This window comes from Anser brachyrhynchus (assembly GCF_964034855.1).
Source record: "Anser brachyrhynchus genome assembly, chromosome: 3".
Classification (NCBI taxonomy): domain Eukaryota; kingdom Metazoa; phylum Chordata; class Aves; order Anseriformes; family Anatidae; genus Anser; species Anser brachyrhynchus.
This window is the reverse complement of record NC_137696.1, coordinates 11,255,295-11,278,292: the sequence shown is the minus strand read 5'-3', so window position 1 is coordinate 11,278,292 and position 22,998 is coordinate 11,255,295. Positions and strand designations below refer to the sequence as shown.

Sequence of the window (22,998 nt, the reverse complement as noted above, 5' to 3'; positions counted from 1 at the left end):
TGCCTTTGAAATGATTTCAGACCATTTATTAGCTAAGAACAAGACAGCATCGTGCATTCCATCATGAAAAAAAATAAATTAAAATACGTTTTATTTTCCAATTTACCCCCACAGAATCAGTCAAAAATCAAAAAATCAAATCAAAACCAAAATGTGAGGCAGAAAATCAAAATGTCAGTCAAATGCTTGGCCAGCGGGCTCCTTCCCAGCAGGATTCCTGTGCTCACCCTGATCCCAGGCATGCCAACTGCGCCCCGCACCCTCTCGCTGTGTGCTTCAGCTCCCGCCCTGGATGGTGAGAGTGCCCAGCCAAAGGCATGCCTTGGGGATGTGCCACCAGCAAGCTGCTTCACAAGGCTAACAGCAAAATGTCCTATGAGCTTGGTGGTACTGTATTTGTAACACAGTGTTCCACATTTACAGGGAAGCACTGCAGAGAGATGACAACGCAAAAACAGACAGACGCTCAAGTTAACATGTAAGTGGAAGTGCAAAAAATGGTGGCCCAATCATGCATTTTGCATCACTTAAAAGTCAGTCCCCTTCAGTTCAGACAAATCACATTAAGTTCAGAGATGTGCATTTAAATGCTGAGTAGCATAATAACCAAAAATTGAACAAAAAGCAACAAGAACAAGACCTGAGGAGGAACAGGAAGGCCAGAGGTATCTGTCATACTGGACAGAGATACCAATGTTCAGTACACCCAAAAACCAAAGGTAACACAGATGAGCTGCTTTACCGCCGCCTGCCCCCCTCATCCCCTATATGAAGAGTGGCTGGGGGCTCTGGGCTGCATGGTGCCTGCCCCACCATGGCCACCAGCAGGTCCCGCGGGGGCACTAGGGCTTTTGCTACTGTGCCATGTTGCGTCTCGCTGGTGGAGCATCAGCCCATTCTTGCCTTTGGTCTGGATGTCTTCCTCATGCTGCCTGTTTGCGTACATGCAGTGCATCTCCTGGGCTGCCATTGTTTTTATAATACATGTTTTCTTAAGGTATAAAAAGTTTTCACCCCTGGAAACATATGATACATGTAGTATGAAATACATTTCCTATTCAAAATAAAAGATTTGCTTACTACACAAAGTGCCAACAGGACACTACATGTCCTTGAAAGCCTTCAGATTTATTTTATTCTAAGTAGAGATGTTTCAATTTGCAGATTATTGCCCTGATGTGGAAAGGTGAAGTGGTTACCTCAGAAGTATACTGTCTCACAATTATTCAAGCCCTGGTGAGTAGTCATAGCAGATGTGCAGCATTTGCTCTTCAAAAAGAAATGTGGCTATTTTTATTTTCCACGCATAGTGAGCAGTTCACATTATGCAGCCATCACAAACATTATTGGAAAGGACTAAACAATCCTGAAGCTAAAGCCAGCGCTGAGAAAGAGGTCTTTTGGCTAAAACACGTGCAAAGATGTGAAATGTTTGCACCAAGCTGTCGCCGTAGCTGTTGACTGGTGGCTGATGCCTGGCACAGGGTGATGCCACCCCCAGCCCTCCCTTTGCCACAGGCCGGCACATGCTGAGCACATGGTAGAGGAGCTGAGAAGCCTGGCTTGCTGCAGTGCTGAGTGCACCGAGCACAGGCGAATGCAGGCTGGAGCATCCTCAGCTTCAGGATTTTGCACAATAGGTAGTGATGGATGACCTTGAATAAGATAGCATGATTAAGCAGAGCGATTTCAGTGCAGGTGCTGCCATTTGATGAAATTGGCAGCACCCTCCTGAATTTCAGATCAATGGCTTCTCTGATTATTACTAATTCTTAGCTACATGCACAAAAACTGCATTGGATGACTACTGACAACAGAATGGGAGCAGAGGTTGAATAGATACTGAAAAGCACCTCAATCACTCACCCACACTTCAGAGGAGGAGGACATTTGTAACATGTCTAGTCATTAGAAAACTCTTTTCTACTTTGACAAAATTCCCTAATACACAATTACATGTTGGACGGAATGACTACAATCAATGCTCTGAAATTACATTAGGTAACTGGTTTCAGCACTGGTTTGTGACCTCTTGCTGCAACAGCTGCCTTGCACACAGGTGCCAAGGGAGGAGAGGCACATGCTGCCGGGAGGGCTCCCCAGCACCGCCATGCTCCTTGTGACAGCAACAGTCAAGAGAGCGCATGGTGATAGCCCAGGTGATGTTTGGTCATTGAGGATGGCTGTGTGAATACATACAATGATAATTTTACAGAGCAAACCCCTCGCCCATCCCCTTCAGCATGCACTCATCCCAAATTTCAAGTTCTGTTGGCAAAGTACTTGGCTCGATACATGTTGAGGTCTTTAGGGTTCCTTGAAGGGAGTGCACTCCCACAGCCCTTCAGTTGGGAGACTTGCTGAGAGTGCTGGTGGAGCGGCGAAGCTTCCCAGAGACTTTGTTCCTGGCAGCACGCGGCAGCGTCGGCGAGGTAGGCTCTGCTAGCTCTATTCCAATGGTGACAGTAAGGTCGGCGCTTGCGCTTGTGGTGAGGCAGCCTGGAAAACAGAACGGGCATAGAGAAGGTGCCTAAGAAATGAGAAAACCTGCCTGCAACCTGTGTTTGCAGCTGAACACCCGCTTTGCAAAGGGCAACCCCTCTCTACCGCCTCTTCCACGTTACTCAGGAGTACGACAGCTGATCTGAACATTTATGTCAGAGACTCTGCCCAGGCAGCTGAGGAGCTGCACCCTGTGCTTTTCAGGAGAAATGAGTGGTTTCTCTGCTAGCTTCCAGACAGAGCTGGTGTGGGACTGTGAGTGGCCCCTGCACTGGTCTGCACAGCACCTGCAGCGGCCTGACACAGCGCTCTAGCCACAACCACAAAGGCAAAATGGAACTCAGAAAATGTTTCTTTCACATGTGTACAACTACAACGATATTTCTTGCTGCATTTCACCAAGAGGCTTTTCTGTATGTGGTCTATGACAGAGGTCTGAGAGCAAGCTTCCAGAACGTGCTCACTTTCATGAGGCTGTCTGGAACGTGTCTTGGTAGCTGATAAAAAATAAAGAATCCCAAGTTTTTCTCCTTAGCTCCATGACTCAAACGGGACACCAAATGCCCATCGGTGTCATTGTTCTCATGACCAGCACTCAGGAATGGTGTTTGTGAGCTGGGAAATACTGGACGCCAGCAGTGCATGCTACGCGCATTTACGCTTTGTTGTTCAACAACATGAAGTTACCCCTTGATTACTCCCTAGAGGTGATTATGATTACAGGTCAGGGCTAGATGGGTTGTCTGAATAAGAGCAGCTGGGGATATGAATGTTGAACTAAAAAATAAATGAATAAAACCAAGTGTGCGTGTGCACAACTCTTGCCTGTCCCCTGCGCAGCCCCCGCCGTGCGCTGGGGAATACCTGCATGCATGCTGCAACACCGCGCTGCTCTTGCTGCTGGGGCTTTGACTCATCCCAAGGCATTTCTCGGTGTGAATGTCATTTCATCAGCTCCCTTGGGCTGCAGTATTTTTAAACCACGTTACAACTCTCTCTCTGTCTCTGTGTGTTTTTTTTCTGGCGGCAGAGGAATGGCCCCGTGCCCAGGTGTTTGTAGCCCCTGTTCGTGTTACAGAGCGGGGCTGAGCCCAAACCAGAGGCCAGGGCCGGTCCCTGCAGCCAGATGAGCACCTCTGAACTCGGACCGATGTCTGGATTTTGCAGCACAAACCTATTTCCAGTTTGACAGGGGTCTGTATCTTCTGGCTGTGCCTGTATTTGCCTTTAATCTACGTGATGGATGACTGCAGGGATATGTCTAACACACCTTCAGCTCACTAACCCGAGTGACTCAAGCATGCAAGAAGCACTCTGCAACTCAGCCCGCGCCTGGGTTACGTGCTGAAGGCATCAAAATGCTCGAATCAAATGTTCTGGTTAACTGGTTCAGAGACCCGCAGCATTAGGGAGAGCACACTTTATCAGCAAGCCCTGCAAACAAAGGAGCTGCTCGCGCTCCTGGCGGGGCTTTCTGGTAGCATTGGCAGTGCCACCCAGTACGTCCACACAGCGCGCAAACCTCGTGACTGCCCAGTGCCTGGGAACTCTGCAGTGCTTGTCGGGCACAGGCAGCCCCTCGTTTTGTTTCGTTACTTGAAGGATTAAGACCTGAGCCCTGTGCTGTAGCTAACTCTGGATATGTTGGTGAATCAACATGATAAACACTATAAAGCTGAGGTCTGGCTGCAGCTAAATCTAAAGCCTGTCCCGCTGCTCTGAAGTCCTGTAGCCAGTTTACAACCTGGTGCTCACATTTCAGATGCAATCTTTACTTACCAGATTTATACTTCAAGGCAACTGACTGAAGGGAAAATAGCGCATTAAAAAAAGGTGAAAATCATGACAATGTGCAAAGGCATTTTCTGTGAAAAATGTGGAGCTGTCAGTTTGGGATTAAAAAGAAAACCTGTGGTGTTGTTCGCAGGGAGGAATCGTGGGGGAGGGAGGGAGTGTGAGGGAGGTGCCGTACTTTACATTCCTGCAGTTAAGCGGCATGGCAGATGGTCAAAATAATACAGTTTTCACCAAATGGACAAGCTCAAGCAATATTCATGCAGGCTTCCAACAATGACTCGCCTGCGCATATGAAAGGCCGGGCAGCAGCGGGCAGGGGCGTGGGATGAGGCGCAGCCCGGTCCCCCCACCCCAGAACCCTCCGGCCCCCAGCCTTCACATTCCTTCAGTCACAACTTTCTCCCGGCGAGTCCTGAGCTCTGCAGTCAACCTTGGAGCAGCCTCTGAACCACCATGATTGATAGGGAGACAGCAGCTGCAGAGTGAGCAAGTAATAACCACAAAAGATAAAGGCTTTCATACAAATATTATAATTCCACTTGCAAGCTGTCTGACACGAACTCCACTTGGCCTCCTTGTGGGGGAAGCCTGCAACTTTGTTCGCTCACTTGGCTGGGGAGAGGGCATGGGGCTGTGCAGGGGCTGCTGAGGGGCTCGTTTTGTCACTGCTGCTGTGGTACTGCGTTTGTTTCAGAGGGTGCACAGACAGCGTGCAACTGGAAGTTGTAAAAATCAAGTGGCAGCTCCGGAATGGTGTGTTGAATAAAAAGTATTCATTTTCAACTCACAAGTGGGCCCCTGGAGTGCTCGGGCCCTTCAAAATTCAACCAAACAGGTGGAATTTGCCACAGGGGGAATTTGCCCATGGGGAGCACATCAGCTCTTCCCTGTGGGCAGCAGGAGGGCAGGGGTGGTGGGACAGCATTAGAGAGAGGCAGAGACAGCCTAAGCCCGAGCCACCAGCGCAGGAGGAGGAGGAAGAGGAGGAGGAGGAGGAAGAGAAGAAGGAGCATGGTTAGTGATGGAGCACGACGCCAGCAGCGTGGCCTGTGGGAAGCATCGCTCTTACCTGCGGCAATTACCGTAACGAGACCATTGCATATTCTAATCTAAAGGGAGAGAACACAAAATGGTGTAAATACAGGAACAGCACACACACTGTGCTCGCGCGAAGGCCAGGCCGGCTGCCCACGGGCACTCAGCAGCACGCCGAGCATGGTGGGCAGCGGGCTGAGTGAAAGGGCCACCTCTGCACCAGGCACCTGGGGAGAAAGTAGCGACTACTGGAGTTCTTCTGGCTCCTGCTGGTGCATTGATTGGAAAAGCAGAGGGAGGAAACGTTGGCAAAAATTAAAATGAATAATCATCGTCTTCAATTTCTGCCAAACTTGCAGACACGGTGCCATGGGCATCCAGCATTCTCTTACTCCAGCTACATTTCCAACATTGTTAGTGGTCATACAGTTTCAATCTGGGTAAAATTTGAGACTTCTTGGAGACCTAGACTGCTATTACACTGTAGCAAGGTTAAAAAATCAGAGTGAACAACATACACGTCACTGTGCCACATAAACTTCACACAGGTGGAAAGTAATGTTTGTGCATAAAAACACAGCACGTGCAGAGTATGCCTGCACACCAATAGGATCAGACACCTCTGCAGCTCTTGCAGGTATGAGTACTTTATGATGATGCAACCTTACGATCTTAGAATAAGTTCCTTGCAGAAGGGGATTAAAAATTCAGTTAGTAATACAGACAAAAGCATACTTTAAATGAACAGTTATCTTTCGGAGAGCTGCAGAGATCTGATTTGCTTTGATCTACTGAATAGAACAAACCAGACTTCTCACACAACACCAGGGTATGTTCCCCAGGAAAAAACAACAAAAAAAATCTTTTAAGCAATTTCCCCCTGTCACAGGTGGCTGCATTACACTTGGAGCTACATATACATCGGGAGCTCCAGCCCATGACGGTGGGCAAAGCAGGCCTGGCACGCTTCATACCTGGTCAGCGTGGCTGGTGCACAGGAGGACCAGGGCGGCCAGGTTACCAGCCACTTGGGGTGAACCCATGTGCATAAGAATGGACCCTAACGGCGTGTGTGATCACTGAGGATCTCAAAGCTTTGCACTTGAGGTAGATCCATGAGGTTTTCACACAGGCCATGACTTACCGCCACAGTGAGCCTATTGGCCATGACACCACTGTGGAAACCTTTGTTTCTCCCCCAGTAAGTGTGGAGGCAAGAAAATTCCAGAGAGAATCACACAGGAAATCCGTGTAGCGTTTTGACCTGCTCTGCTTTCCACTGACAAGGACACGGCTGAAAATACCATGTGAGTGTGTTCTGAAGCCATTATCAATAGGTAAAGGAGCTGTGGCTGCGTTCATTCAAAACCAAACACGTTTAAATGCCAATGACCCGAAATGCAGGTACAGCAGCAAACTATGCATTAAGGATGTAAGAGATCGAATCTTTGGCTCTGCATCTATACCGTGTGTTCCTTTGCTCAGGTGTCTTGTGTAGCACCATCTGATGAACTATGCCATGTTCTGCCACCGGTGGCAGCTGCTTGACACCTGCATTTGTCCCCTCCATGAAAGAAAAGTTGGGTGTTCTGGATGGGGCCACCCTGACCTCCCCCTGCTAGTTTCATCTGGAGTTTTTGAGGGGCTGGACTCACACCACCCGCTGCACTGTAGGCCGTGGCAGCGGTCCCATGCCTCCCCTGCCACCCTTCATGGTTCGTACGCCCCCAAACCAGCCCGGTCGGCACCATGCACATTTGCCTCAGCGTACTCGGGTCAGAGGAGCTACAGAGCTGATGCCACCTTAGGATTTGCTTCATGGTACTTACCATGACTGTCCTGTTGGGTAACAGAGCATTTCTGACCCTCATGGGGAAGCCAGGAATTTCACTAACTAGACAAGAGTATTTCTCTTTCATGAAAATATGTAAAATACTGTGCTGCCAACACACACAAACTCCAGCTCTTTACAAACGCGAGGGGTCTGACCAGCCCTGGAGAGTGGTGCGGCATGCCAAGGGCATGGGAGCTTCCTTTCCGTTCCTCCCATCCAGCTGCTAGTGGGGTGCTTGAGCCCCTCAGACTGCTCCAGGCCGGAGCAGATTAATTAAGGGGGATGCCACAGCCTGCAAAAGATTTTCACTGACTGACCGAGTCCCACAGAGGAAAATCAGCGTTTCTGATTTCTAGTGTTGTCTTTGAGACTGTAGCAAGTGCTCCTGTGTGGGAAGGGCTGTACTTCCACTTGCTCATTGCCTCATCATTCAGCAAAATTCTGACTGTTCATAGCACCCATCTGTCATCACAGAAAGCATCAGGGTTTCTCATCTTTGCCATTAGAAGAGGCAGAAGGTGGACAGAGTTGCTGTGTCACATTGTTTGGATACCTCACGTGGGTGTCACTAAGTGAGAGGGAAGGAGGGAGTGGAAAACATGAGATTTATTTCGTGCATCTTGCTGAAAGGCGTCTCTGGGGAGAAAGGGTAAATTTGGGTTTTCTGCAGAGCCTCCTGACTTTCCTCCTTCAATAAGTCAGGTAATTATGCTTGATTCAATTGAAAATTTCATTTGGCACCTTTTCATTCTCTGCTACCAAGCAGTGACCATGGCCAAGAGAAAATTTTACCAAGCAGGGAGGAAGACACTTTGGTGTCTGAGGGCTGGTGAGGTTCATGACATGGTTCGTTAGTGTGTGTACAGATACACTTGCAAGCGGCCAAGCAGGGAACAGTGCACTTACGATCGCAAAACAAAAACTCTGGGACTGGAAATGATGGGAGGTAAAATTTCAGCATCCCACTGGGTTCTGCCTGTTCGCAATGCAGAGGAAAGGGCAGGGCCTCCAAGAACTGCTGGATGAGCAGAGAGCTAGCATGGGAAGAACACCATGATGGGATACCTTCCCCTTCTGCACCAAGAGCTCTGCCACCAGCAGTGATGGGATGGGACAAGTCCTGGAGTCACGCACACACGGCACCGCAGGTGCTGAGAGCTGCTCCAAACCAGCATGCGGCTTGGCTTGGCTGTGCTGTGCACAGACCAGTGGGGTCAGTGACCAGGCGGCTGGGCTCGAGCTGCAGCCCCGAGACCCACACGAGAGGTGGTGGGGCCACAGCTCAGCCAGCGTGAGAGATGCTCCAGTCGCCCGAGTGTGAGCCACCCAGGGAAATGGGGAGGAGAAGCACCGCAGTGCCTTGCGCCTCCTCCTGAATGATCTTCAGAGGGAAAGAGAAAAATATTTAATACCTGCAGTCCCTTCCCATTTGGTATAACTTCCCACCCCTTGCTCCACCTCCCCCAGCCTTCTCCCCTTTGTTTACTGCCTGGACTTCTACCACTGCAACAATTCAATTCGCTTCTACGACTGCAAATTTCCCTCTGGCGGCCTCCCATGCAGAGAGAGTGCGGCTGGCTTCCCACAGCCCTCATAGCGAGCTCCACACTAGTGGCACAGCACAGCACGGTGTGCGTCCTTCCACGCAGGATGGGCAGCGCTGCACTGGGACACGAGGGGTCTGCCGCTCCCACTGCAGCACGTCCACGGACCTGTCCGCAACTGCTGCTGGATGGTTTCAGCATCACCTCTTTTCTCTGGAAAACTGGCTTGGGGGGGGGCTCCGCTCTGCCAGGGCATTAGGGAATGCTGCACCTCTCACTTACTAGGAACTCATTTTTCAATTTCAGGCAACACACTTGTGTCGTTCAAACTCAACACTTGGCATGTGCTGCACTTGCTATAAGTAGTACTGTGGCACAGCCGTTCATTTTCAGATGGGCATTTTCTAATATTCAGCTCCATCCAGCTTCCCAAAAATATTAATATTACACAAAACCCAGAGAGACTTTTATTCTGCCTAGTACACAAAACTGCCCAAACATCCTACAGATTTTCAAGTAGACAAGGATTTTCACAGACAAGGAATGAAAAAAGAATAGCAAAACCAAACCAAACCAAAAAGCGTCACTGCTGAATTATATTTAAAAATAATGCAAGTATGTTCAAGACAACAGTAACTCCAGGTTTTGTTTTGCTTCTGCCAAAAATATATTTTAAAACTACACAGCCATTGGAAATGTTCTTTTTGCTTTAAAGTGAAAAACATAAAGCTTAGCACTTAGTAAAAAGCATTTTAAAATAAACCAAATCTTGTTTGTTGTACACTTACATGTTTTCTACAAGAAATTTATGCATATAAAAGTCCAGAGACAAAAGAGAAGCATGTGTCACCTTTTCAACAAAAAGGCTGCAAAATCTCAGTTTTATGTAAATAAGCACACAGGGCTCCCAAGGCTTTAAAACCAGGGAATACTGAAAACGTCTATAGTTCCTCAACTCAAGTGTTGCTCCTGGGCAATGCTATAATATTCATTAAAGAATCCATTTATCAACAGATACCACATGTCAGAGTTTTCCAGCACAGTTTTCCTGACACTCCACTGAAAATGATGCTTTAAAAAATGAAAATGGAGAGCAATAATCCGAGATTCTTCTGCCTGCTGTTTCATTCCGCAGTAGCGATTAGCAACTAAAAAAGTAAAGATTTACACTATATCCTTTCTGATAACGTCAAGCATTATGCTTTTATTTCCAAATCATTAGCATGCACAAGAATGACCTCATGGTGAACAGATGCACTTGGATATGGCAGTGATTAGATCAGTCCTCTCAGCAGTCAAGTGTGCCCATTTCAATTAACCCTTTGAAGCACTAACCACAAGCCTGCAGCGCTGAAAAGCAGGTTTGTAGGTTCACTTGAAAGTTGAAAGCTACCCCTGCAAATAAAAGCATAGAATCTAAGTACTTCTCTGGCCAAACAGCCATTTCTTTTACCTTCTAGAATATCCAACTACTTCTATTTTCAAAGAGTCAACACAGTTCTGGCTGCTGAGCTTGAATGAAAAAATAATGCTTTTTAGGCACCAGAGGCAATTAAAGTTGGAATGCTTCTGTATCTGTTTGCACCTGTTTAGTTTTTATGTTTTTTGTTGTTGTTGTTGTTTGTTTTTTAAGCATATACAAATATTTTGTTGGATAACTGTTTTCTTTTTTTGGCGGAGGGAGCAAGAACAGAATAAGATAGCAGCTTAAAAACCCATCCTTTAGAAGGAGAGAAATCTGCAGAGGGAATGGATAAGAATAATTCAATAGCGTTGGATTACTGAGGATTTCCTGGGCTGACTCTCATACCCAGCCTAATTAAAATACAGCATGTAATGCACCAGTTTAACAACAAAGGACTGTATTCTCATCTTTTGTTCCTAATCTGCACATCCCCTAAATGAGTTCAGGGACGTCCGTTCTGCCCACCAGCCTGCATTTTCAGCGTTTGAGATATACAGGGGTATCTATGATACGTATAGGGAGTTTAAGGCTCTACTTCTGAAAACAGCAAGTGAGGTCAATTGGACTCTGTCTGTACATAAAACGAACACCTGCAGAACTATTTATGATACGGGAAACTAAGCCAGGGCAGATTTTAAGAAGCCCGTTTGAATCTAGGGGAAGCATCGCCAGAGGCAGTATCAGAAAACATAAAAACAGCTAATTCAAATAAATAGATCATGGTTAGTAACACACCAACAACGTGTGTCATTAACGGCTACATATTGAACTCATTTAATGCTTCTGATTTGCCTCTTGTACTGTATTAACTGCTTAAAACAGTCTTAATTTTAATAAATATGTACTTACTTTTATTGTGCACGCGTATATGCAACGATGACAGGATTAAAATTAGGTGGCACTAAGAATAAGATCAGAGTAGAAATAACCTGAAATTGACCTGAAAACTTTAGAAGCCAGGCAGGGTGGGTGGTTTCAGTTGGCTTCCTGCTTGAGAAGGGAGAAAACACAGCCTGGTGTCAGCCCCACACATTTATATTTCCGTGGCTCATTTTTCCCCTTTCCAAATAGCAGTTCCCCTCTCGCATGAAGACCTTGCTGTGATTCTCCAGGGCAGCTGCCCAGCCTGCCCAGCCCACACCCTCCTGGCTGCCCCACCTGTGCTGCGCCAGTGGCCCCAAGCACTCTGTGCCCTGTCTAATCCCTAACAGGGGCAGAGAGATGGCTGCAAATCTATTCAGACTTCACCTGGGCTGGGTCTCAATTTCAAAGGACAGATACTACAGTTTGAGGAAAGATCAAAGTATGCCTTATCCTCCGCTAGACGGAAGTGTCAGCCTTGTGTGTTGCATTCCCAATGGAGAACAAACCGCAAGGACTTGGTGACTGGGGCACTGCTGGGGCAGCACTTGCAGGCACTCCCTGGGCTGTGAGTGCCAGGGCTAGGCTGAAGGCTGTCGTCAGCAGGCTGCCCTGTTTCTGGATGCTGCCAGTACATTTGTCAGCACCCACTGACGTAAAACACCATCGGCGTGTCAATGCCATCAGCGCTGTCGAGCAATACTCGACTGAAAATACAAGTCAGTGAGTAGGTAACGTGGGGAGACTCCTTCAAACAAAGAGCAGTCCCCGAGGCATGGATTCACATCTCTAACAGCAGCACCTCGTCCCATCCAGAAAACCTTATTTTCACATGCTGATGAAGCTATTCTTGCCTCATTCCTGCCCCACGACAACTTCCAAAGCCCACGGGAGTGAGATGCTGGGGGTGCCATGTGAAGCCTCCAATGGCACATTGCCTCCAGAGAGCACCTGGGCTGGGCCCCTCCACCGGCAGCACTGCTGTGCCACCCTTGTGCCCCTGGTGCTGGCAGGAGAGGGCAGGAGGGACGTGGCTGCCGCTGCCACAGCCCATATCAGCCCTCTATCTCTGCCCATTGCTGGTCAGAAAGGAATTGTGACTGACAGACTGGGGGCAAGGTGGTGACTCTGACCCCAGAAGTCACAGCCAGACCCTGGCTTCTCCAAGAGCACAAAGTAAAATTGTGATGTTTGGAAGCCTGAAAATCAGGACCTGACAGTGGCAGGACTTTAGAAAAAAAAATTGTGAAATCATAACGTCACATTCAAATACTAATTATTTAACAGCGTTCTGAAAAATGCAAGCAGATAGTACTGAACATTTTAAATAATTTCTGTATAGAAAATAGATCACAGAATTCAGAAAGCATGACTACTGCGTTATTGAATGAATGTGTCCTTGTTTGTTGAACTAAATTTGATTAGAGTAGGGTCCCAACGTGCTGCAAGAGAAACATGAAAAACAAACAAATGGAATTATACATAGAGCAAAACATTTAAAATATATCAATATCTACATCCTTTTTTGCTGATGCATCGACAGATAAATGATCCAAAGTGCTAACAACACTGGGCACAAAATCTACATTTCTATTGAAATTGATAATTTTTTTTGTCTCAGACTTTTGGCAGAGTGTATAAAAGAATTTAATTCACAGCTGTTCTACTTTTTAATGTAAAAAACATTAATCAAAGCTTTAAGTTATAAGCTTTTCTGATGTTGTTTAGTATTCCAGTTCAACAAAGATCAATAGAGGCCATCCCTGTGTTTCTTGACGCCTCTCCAGGAAGCAGAGGCGCGATTATGTAAATAGCACTGGCTCCCCTTTACTTCTGCCAGCTTGCTTATCTCCAAAGCCTTCTGCCTGCTGCTACTGGCGACCAATGCAAGTACATGCATATACCTCTTATCTCCTAACAAAGCTCTGAAAGCACAAGGATTGGAGCCAGTAATGTTAAACAATGATGCACGGCTGATTTTATTTGTAAGTGATTTATTTTAGTAAATTTAATTTCTTCCTTCAATTTTTCAGTTTAGATGGAAGATATTTGCTAACAAGTCAGGCTAAAGAAAAATAGAGCAGATGTCCTGCAACATTTATACAGGTTTGAAAAAATCTGTTAAACTATCCGAAAGTGTAGCAGGAAATAATTAGAAAGCGCCAGTGAGTGTAAAAAGGGGATTAGGGAATCTTTGTTAAAGAATCCAGCATGTAGTGACCATATACTTTTTGAGGACGGAAAAACTGGAAATCTGCATTTCAGAGCCAGTGCTCCCTTTGAGGAGGCACGTATTTAAACTTAATTTAAACAGCAAAGTAGCAGTTCATATCTTACTCATGCATGCTAACTTAAAACCTCAATAGGACACACAAGGAATAAATTCACCGAGTTCTGCATTAAATTTTTGTCTTTCGATAGAGATGATGAATTATCACCAGCATAAAAGTGTGTATACACATACACACACACATTTATCCATACATACACTAAAAAGAAAAAAAAAAACAGATTCCAGGCCAGGTGTTGGAAGAAAGCCTGCAATTTGCTCATATATATGTAAGGGAAATGCTAGCGTACTGCACGCGGCTATGATTTTCCAGCAGAACACCATTCTTACATTTCTTTTGCATTAATCCCTGACCCTGGTATCTCAGCAGCATAATCCCCATTTAGCATTAGTAGCAACGGCTTCTACTGTGAGGAACTATTTTTCGATAAGTAAGCACCGATTCAGGCAAAGCTTTTGAACAGCATATTCCCAGCTCAGCAAGAAACCCACACTCCTGAATGAACCGGAGCACATTACTGAGAGAAAGTTCATTAACCTTGCTAGATTCAGGGGTTAACAGGATAGCTGAAGAAAGGAACAGAGTGAATAGCTCTGATGCAAAACAAATTAAAATGAATGTCATCACTCCTTTTGATATTCATTAGTTGATTCAGGGGAAGAATGGTTTTCTTAAATTCGCAAGCATTTATCTACAAAAAACAGGTGTACATCTGCTGCTCAAGTGCTTCTTAGTGCTAAAGAGAAGAATAACGTGCGGAGACTCACCAGTTCCACCGAGGGAGTAGCTGGGAGAGGGAGAAAAGACCTGAGCAGCAAAATCCTCAAACGTCGTTACTTCTTTATGGTTCTGGATTATTGCTTCAAGGTACAGAGCTCTTTCCTCGTAGCTGCAACAGCCAGGTTAAGGAAATGTGTGCACAGAGTTAAATGCTCTTACAAGACATGCAAGAACACCGGCAGTTCAAGCCCACAGAAACGCTAACAAAGCTGTACACCGGTGTGGAAAAGAGAGGACCCAAACTACACAATACTGCTTAACATTTCTGAACAGGGGCAGCCAGGAGTGAGCACACAGTTGCTTGAAATGATGGACGACACCTTTTAGCTTCATTCATGAAAAGTTGTGACTCGGTAGGTCCAACAGATTGCTAAAGTTACGGGGGGTAAACCCAAAACCTCCAGAGTGCAGGCTTTTTGAAACCACAACCCAGTTTTAACAGAAATTAGCATTATGGAAAGCTCCTGGCACACCGTCTGCCTGTTAAAATAACCCTGTCAGACTAGAAAAATGATTAGACTGGGGGAAAAAGCTGCAGAATAGAGGAGAAAAAAACAAACAAACAAGCACACATTTATTTGATCATTATACACTTCTTAAAAGAAATTAACAGTAATAAAAGCAAATCCTGAAAGTGTGAAGTTTACATTGAAGGCAGATGCTGGAAGGTATATCATTATGTATCCTAAATGAATGATGCACGTGGAAAAAAAAAAACTTGCATGCATTATTGTCTGCATAATGCAGACAACAAAGCAATATAAAATCAAGACTATTGCCTTTTAATTAAAACTCGGCAACCTGGAACACGCAGCATTCAAATGTGTAATCAAAAACCAGTCACCAATAAAACTTACAAGCGTAACAAGCTGAAGCAACTTTCCAGCTGTCTTAATAGGACCCCTGCTTGCGGCAGCTTTTCAGAGTGGAGAAAGCAAATCTTTTTCTTTTGTGTGCAGCTTCTGTTTTCTCAGAAGGTGAATCATACACTTCCAATAACAGGATAACGCCTGAAACAAATCTACAATGGGCTGAAGAACCTCACGTATGACTTTCTGAATTAACGCTCGCAGGAGCCAGTATGACATCTCATTCTCCATTTCCTTGTTTTAAACAAAAGTTTTCAGATCCTCATTGTGCTTCTGTTGTGCGGAAATGTATTCTAACTCTACGAGGCTGTTATGGGGGAGAAAAGGCCAATTTAAATTTAGAAATTAGGAGCAGACAGAGGAACACCAGTGACAACATAATGCAGGTGAGGGTATTTAAAATTGAAAAGCATTACTAATTAATATTGAAGTGCCATTTGTGACTTTCATCACATTAACAAAAACGCTTTGCAACAGCATTAAAAAAATCAGAGCACTTAAAAATAGGACATGGTGGCTCTAGTGTTTTCTCTCAATGGGAAAAAGCAAAGTGCGTCTTAGCTGTATGCAAGTTCCTAGAGTTGCTGTGGATAAGACAAAAAAACAAAAAACGGTAGTTTGGGCTTTAAAGCTAGCAGAGGACGGCAGATATGTGATAAATCTTCTTACAAACTTCCCGTGGAAGCCTGAAGAAAGAAAATCAATAGATGCCGTTTCAGAGCGTGCACCTGCTGACAGCGTTATTTGCTTAGCGGTGCTCCCTTTTCTCCCCTAAGCCCAGGAGAACGCATTCTTGATAGCGCAAGCATTAGCCTGCCTGCGTTTGGGGCTGCCTCCCTATTATGGGTTGAACTCCTGATGACTCTTGTTAATGAAAAGGCTGCCAAACTTCCTCGGAGAGGAGGCACACGCCTGGGCCCTATTCTAAAGGGACTGACGGATGCCATTCACTTCTCATTACGAAGATGCTTATTCCGTGGCGCGCTCGGCTGTTGCCAGGGCTGTGCGGCGCGCGCTTGGGCTGTCAGCGGGGTGCGCGGGCGGCACAGCCGTCTGGCCAGCAGCCCCTCCGCCGCAGAGCTGGCACGTGCGGGCGCAGCAGGGAGGGAGCGAGGCGTGACAAATCGCTGAAAGGGCTCGGCCAAACTGGCGGCTGCCGGCCACCTGAGCCTGTCGCCCCACCATCCGTGCGCCCCGCACTGCGCGCCCCGCAGTCTGCTGGCGGGCCCATGCGAGGCGAGGCAGGGAGGCCAGAAAGGCTCTTCTCGCCACGCCTAATTGCATCCTGCTGCTTAATTAAAGGCCCGGCACATCCAACACTGCAGTGAACAACGTGCACAACAACTGCCAGCAGAGCAGAAGTTTGTACCCATTTCGTTGAAGGCTGCTCGGAGAAACAGAGTGACGAGGTTTCGAGGAGGCTGGCTGCACACATCTTACAGCCCGTCCTTACGAGACGGAAGATAGCCGAAAGTACACAAAAAACTGGCCAAAATCCACTCAGCCAACCAGCTGGGCAGCCAAGGGAGAAGCACCTGAACACCAGGCGCGAGGGTTAGGCCAGCACCCAGAGCTATGCGGACTCACCAAAGGCTGCCAAAATCTGTTGCGGGCATCGTTAGTCAACAGTCAGATACCCTGGAGTCCCAATAATGTATTTTGGAGTGTCCGAGAGAACACAAAACACCCAAAGAACAGCAATACGAGATGGGGTGTGCAGAAGGCTTGGGGATCAGCATTTCAAAGCCACTTGTACCATAGCAATCTGCAACAGTCTCTGAACTGCAGCCCCAAAAGCTCCCTGCCCATCACCACCCAACAGTGCTCCCACCCCGGTAATCGCAGTGCAACACTCAGGCTTGTCAGGGCTGCAGTTGTTGTGCATTTGCTGTGCCCTCACCCTGAAGGACCAGGGATCGGATTTTACTCATTTAAACTTATTAGAACATTAAGTTAAGTCAAATCTTTTTAACATGAAATTTGTGTCACATCTCTGGAACGAGCATGTGACATGAACCTGCCCCCCGAGTGCGAAGCCTAGGTGAAGCGAATATTTGCCCAGGGCCATATAAACTATGCCTTGCATGCATCAGCAGCCCAGCCTCCGCAGCTCATTGCTATGCTGCAGGTTAAGCAGGGCCAGGAGAAAGCCCGAAGTGCCCGGCTGGCATTGCTGCAGAAGCCTCAAGGCTAGATTGCTGAAGTGAAGCATGCAAATCGTTTCTGGGGATGGCCTGGCTGCAGAGGATGGGTTATGATCTTGAACCCTACCCTGCCGAAGGAGCTGGACAGCTGGCTTCCCTGATTAACTAAGCCCCCATTTATCTGAAGGTTTTGGGCGTCCCCTGAGATCTCCAGATAAACGGAGTTATACCAGACATTCAAAGGAGCTGATCAAAAGCAGCCTCTTTTAATATGTATGGCAATTTGACCCACCTCTTACGCAACTGCATTATTTTACATTTTGCTTCTACCATGACAACACTCTAGTGCAAAATGCTTTCAACAGGAACAAACATTTTTATCTGATTCACATGCTGAATGATGCAGAGAGCCATGAGAAGGCATGAATTTATCGACCATGAATATATATATATATAAGAATGCATGACAGCAGGAATTTAGCTCCAAATAGAATACAGCAAATATCAGTACTTCAATGCTATGAGGTTTTATAACTCTTTTATCACTTTTTAAATTATTTTAACAGCTCAACCATGCACTGCAAGCCAAGCAACAAACATCACGATGCTCAGATAAGCTACTTGAAACACACCACGTTGCCTTACTGCAGGCAGCGGGATGCGCCGTGAAGTCATGTGAGTCCCACTCCGGACCTCCTGCCGGATGGGGAGCCCCACAGCAGACAGAAGGCAGCGCTTCTGACAGCTGCCCCAGGAGCGGGGAGCAGCCGGCGCAGCTCTGAGCCAGCTCCCCCGGCACCCAGCACCATGCCAGCACAGGGGGCTCCCTGGGAGAGCCAGGGCTCTGTGGGGCTGGGGACTTGCCAGGGGGTCGGGAGGCATGCCGTCCTGCTGCTGCCCCTCCGCTCTGACTGCAAGCTCGCTGCCACACAGCCGCGAGCTTTCAAGGGGGTTCTGTGCACGTTTTGCCTGTAAAAGATGTGAAGTGACCACGACCCGCAAGCATCAGTCCCACATTTGACCTCTATGAGATGGTGCCAGCTTCAGACGTGCAGTGTAAAACATGGAGACTTTGGACATCCCTCCAAGCCCTGACCTCAAGCAAAAATACCAGGTACCCATCACTGCCAGCAATTCCTTCTTCACCCTATTTTTAGAAAACAAAAACATTTTGGCAACATTTTCATATTCTCACCAATATATGGAAACAACCATGCATTTTGTTGACATAGCACTCTTTTCATGCAAACAAAAGCCAAAATTATTTGTGGGTTTTTGAGCAGGCAAAGCGAGAACTGCCTGGCTACCCTCCACTGCTTGTTGTTTGTGGTGTGCCAGTGCCAGGGGGCTCCTGTCCCGGACTGGGACCCAACTGCCGGAGTCCATGAGGAGCACACACTGACACGACTGTTCCTCTGGCTCCGGAGGGTACACCAAGGAAGTTAATGCTGACTGTTGGCATGAACCAATTGCAATTCCCATCTGTGATGTGAATCCCACCCCGCGAAGATCTTTCAGGGCATCTGGCCAGTGGAGAAGCTGAAAGTATAGAGGCAGACAGCTCTTTCCAACCCATCAGACACCAAGGCTGTCTACATGATCACAAGCCAACTCCTGCTTCCACCCAAACAGGGAGACTCGAAGGAAAGAGAAATTCTTTGAACTTATGGTTAAATGCACGAAGCACGTTTCACAACTCTACCCCAGGGGCTTCCAGCCCCACCTCCAGCTCATGCAGGTGATTCTCAGGTGTTGTGTAGGCAAGACACGGAAAAACTATTTTGCAAGTAGCTGTTTGCTTGGGCTGGCCTGACAGACCCTGCAGCAGAGGAAATGCAGTGCTGTTTTACTGGCTGTCCTTTCAAGATGTCAGTACCGAAGAAGTATAAATAAGTCTTTTCTGACCGTTATATTTATTTCAATATCCTCTTAATTTGTACCATGAGAACCAAAGCTGGGTACTCAAAAAGACTTTGCCCCTGACACAACAACAGTGGTTTTGAAAACAAACACGAGTATAAATGTTTGGGACTTACCACAGTAGAATAAAGCAGGGGCCATAAAATTGAGGCCAACAAATGTGGTAGATGACCTTTATATGCCTGACTGTCCTCCTCATGGCTCTGAGCACTGAAGAGCTACCGTGCTTTTAAAATGCTGTGACAGGTAATTTCAGTGTGAAAGTCAATATGCTTCAGTCACTTATGGTCTAGTAACTGTCATCACTGTGTAAATTTAACTGAAAACTTTTTGGGGAATTTCAGTAACACATATCCTTCACTGAACAGGTGCAATTAAACTACACCTGTCAGCAACTGCAGATTTATTTATTTATTTTATTTTAAACCAAAGCATCTGAGATTATTTAGAGAGTGATGCATTTTTAAAGACTGTTACTGTGCCATGGCACACCACCAGAGGAGGCTGCCTCTGTGTAACTGTCTGACTCGAAGCAACGGCTGCATGAGCGGGAGAGAGTTGGCTCTGCACCCTGTGCCAGCCCCACGGATGCTGTCTGTCCATCTGTCCGCAGAGCAGCCAGGGCAGAGGCTGCTGCTTGCAGGCAGGTGCCAGGGCTGGTGCTCCTCCTCATCTGGGCAGAGGCGGGCAGAGGAGTCTCTTCTGCCAAAATGAGGAGAGCATCCTCTCTGCAGCATGACTTCCCTTTGCTCCGCCACCCTTCCTGCAATTTGCTTCTCCGGCTGCTGCATACCACATGGGGATCTGCAGGCACAGGCAACGGCTCAACCAGAGCCCCTGGGTTTTTCAGAGCCTCTGCTCTCACCCAAACCAGCAGGTATGGAGACATTTCCCAGCAGATTTGTGCTCTGCAGAAGGCGTGCCTGGAGCCTCAGCACCACATGCCAGGAGCTTTGCCATCGCCCTCTCCAGTGTGGGGCTGGCATCCTGCTAGGGGGCCACAAAGGATGCTAAGTAGTGACCGATACAGACAGGGCTTCAGGTACAGCCACAACATACAGCAACAAATAACCCGTAACTGCTTAAAGTAACACAGCAGACTTCCTCGGCACTTCCAAAATGTGCTGACACGTTTGTTTGCCCATGGATGATCACCATTAATTACTTTAAAGAGGAAAGTGAAGCAAAACAACAACAAAAACACGCTTCACACTGTTTGAAACCAGCTCCCTGGAAATCAAGCCATGTTGCAGCAAAATCCTACCCAAGGGCCCTGCAGCAGAGAGCATATGCTCCTGCTCTTCGAGCTGAGCCCGCTCTGGTGCTGGCCCATGGCTCTCACCAGGCAGCGCACGGCCCAAGGTGCGCAGCGAGCCACCAGCCTGGCAGCTGCGCTCACACCGCCCTGGGATGTCAAGAAGCTGTGGCACATTAGTCATGGCGAGTGCTGCAGGGGAGACTTTTGCATTTATTATGAATAAGGCAGAAACCAAGCTTTCGTCTTAATTTAGTCCTCTTCCTCCTTGCGGGAAGCCCCTAGGAGAAGATAGCATTATAGAGCAATCACATAATGGTAGGAGGGAAGGAACAACGGGTTGCTTTCCCAATACGACACAGGTCTGTACTCTAACGACGCTCATGTTTACCCACATCTTGAGCTTTTTTTTACTCTAATGTAGAGTACTTGTAATGATCCCCTGTCAGGTATCCCTGTTGGTACAGATACCAGCAACGTTGACAATAATGTTAGAAATGCACCTCGTTTCCTTTATCAGCTTTGTTTAACTGAGACTGTTCTTAATACAGCAGAAAACCAACACTGCAGCAGTGCACAAAACCGTGGCAAAACTACCAAACATACATGTAGATAGAAAAAGGGCACCCTGAGTTCTGCGTTGTACAGACGGCCCTCTGCACATCCCAGGTCCAGTTACAGCTGTGCTTCATGCTCCACCATACTGATAAGACTTTGATTACAATATTTCCATTGATTAAAAGGACACCATAATTGCCTATTGCCAGTTACTGCACCAGAAGCCCTAGCTAGTAAATCATTCTGCAGAGCACACAAAGATTTAACCACTAAGAAGCTCTCTCTGAAAAATGGTCTGTCATCCTGCAAGAACTAATGACTTCAGTTATGCAAGTTTATGGCCAGCGCATCGTTGCCTATCCCACTCTGAGAGATACCCTACAGGAACAGACGCTGCCCAGGTCTGATTGAAAGCCACCTTCCCAGGGTCCTGAAATGCAGTGGCTGTTTCTCCTGAGGGCAGTGGGGTCAGTTACCTTCTGGCCATCTCTGCGCACTACTTACTCCTGGAAAGAAGCTGCACTGTGCAACAAAAAGGATGAGTGAGAGAGGCACAGAAAGAGGGGGGCTGGGGTGATCCACAGGTCTCCCCACAGCAGGAGACCCCTGGGGAGACGGACCTGCACAGGAAGTTCACGGAGAGCAGAGCCCGGCCATGACCTGCCTTTGCCTACGCAGCGAGTGGGAGCTGCTGTCGTGCAGACTCTTGGCTATCCGGGTCCAGAAGGAAAGCTGTCCGGTGGTTGCAGAAGACAAATCCCTAGGTCGTATTTTCACAGAGATCATTATAACACCATGGTTGTCCCACTTTATCAGTGTACGTACAGCTGCTGATGCTCATGTTCTGCAATTATCTGGCTTGTTCCACAAACTGGGTGATCATCAAGGGCTAAATAACTGCAGGAAAGGTCACATGTTACCGAGCAATGCTTCCCCCGTGCTTTGTTGCAGTCTTAATTTTATTCAAACACTAACAAAATGCACCTATTTCAGTAACTCCACTAATGGGCTGTTACTTTTGGACATCTTAGAAAAAGGGCAAAGGTACAAAGGTTCAATTATTTGTCATTTACTTATGCCATCCAGTTCCTTCAAATTGGCTGCTTGAACACACAGAAATAATATATTATCTTTGGTCTACTATTGTTAAGCACATAGCAGCAATACTATGCCCTTTTGTTGTTATTAGCATCTTTGTTAGAGCAGACACCTGTTACAGGGACGAGGAGGCTTCCTTTCAAAGCATGGGTATTTTTCCACTAGAACAGTGTTCTGGTAATTTGTTGTTCGTGAAGAACAGCCGTAGGGTTTTCAGCCCTGCTCAGACTTGCCCACACTGCCCTGTGGGAGGGATGGCAAAACTCCTGACAGCTTTTATCAGGCAAATCAGGAGAACTTTTGAAAACCTCAACCCCGTAATAACAGCAATAAAGGCCGACAAACATAACACCAGATGCAAGACTGTGAACCGATGTCCTTCCAAACACGTAATCATTTCAGAGGTATCATTCAAGTGGTTGCAGAAATGATTGCTTGTGAAGCCTGACATTGTGTTGCACTAAAAGCCTTCACAAAACTTCGTGGAGAAAGAACCAGCTCTGTTTGCATTGACTGGTCGGCTTTTGCAATTCCCATTCTTCGAAGAAAAAAAGACTGACTGAGAGACTGGACACTTCAGGGACTGTTTGGGAGACTGCAGTGTTGTTTTGGAGCTACAAAACCAAAAGCCACAAAACATTGCTAGCGGGATCGTGCCTCTGCCTTCCGCTTCGTGTGGGTGCTTTCTCAGAGCTTGCACTGCGTGCGTCAGGTTAAGCATAAAATTGCTAACTCACTCATTTTTGCAGCATGTGTGGACCAAATATTTAACTAAAGTCAAACCTGGTGTGTGCTATCACACTATATAGCCTATCTGAACGTGCGACATAAAGACACTGTCCACCAGTGCCTGTGATTAATTCACCACTTACAGATGGCCGAGCCATGTGGGCATTATTCAGCCTGTTCCAAGAGCGAGACCCTCGCTGCTTGGCTGGGTGACCTACTGGAAACGAAGGGGCCAGTACGTGCTAAGTGAGAAACAAATATACTGTGTCCACACAAATAAATTAAATATGCCCAGGGATGCTCTGGTTCTTCACCT

At 47.0% G+C, this 22,998-nt stretch overlaps 1 protein-coding gene across 8 annotated transcripts in view; it reads right to left on the bottom strand.

Annotated features, from left to right (window-relative positions):
• The window catches only part of RALGAPA2 (Ral GTPase activating protein catalytic subunit alpha 2), a 136,329-nt gene continuing 113,331 nt past the window's right edge, over window positions 1-22,998 (bottom strand). For 7 of the 8 annotated variants that reach the window (XM_080584947.1, XM_080584951.1, XM_080584957.1 and 4 more), the window contains 2 exons: window positions 14,097-14,218; window positions 1-2,499 (listed from right to left, as the gene is read on the bottom strand). In XM_080584947.1, the coding sequence (XP_080441073.1) occupies window positions 2,345-2,499; window positions 14,097-14,218 (277 nt within the window). In that variant the 3' untranslated portion in view covers window positions 1-2,344. Of the gene's footprint in view, window positions 2,500-5,368; window positions 5,409-14,096; window positions 14,219-22,998 lie in introns of all 8 variants that reach the window. The other variant, XM_080584952.1, reaches the window with a different exon arrangement.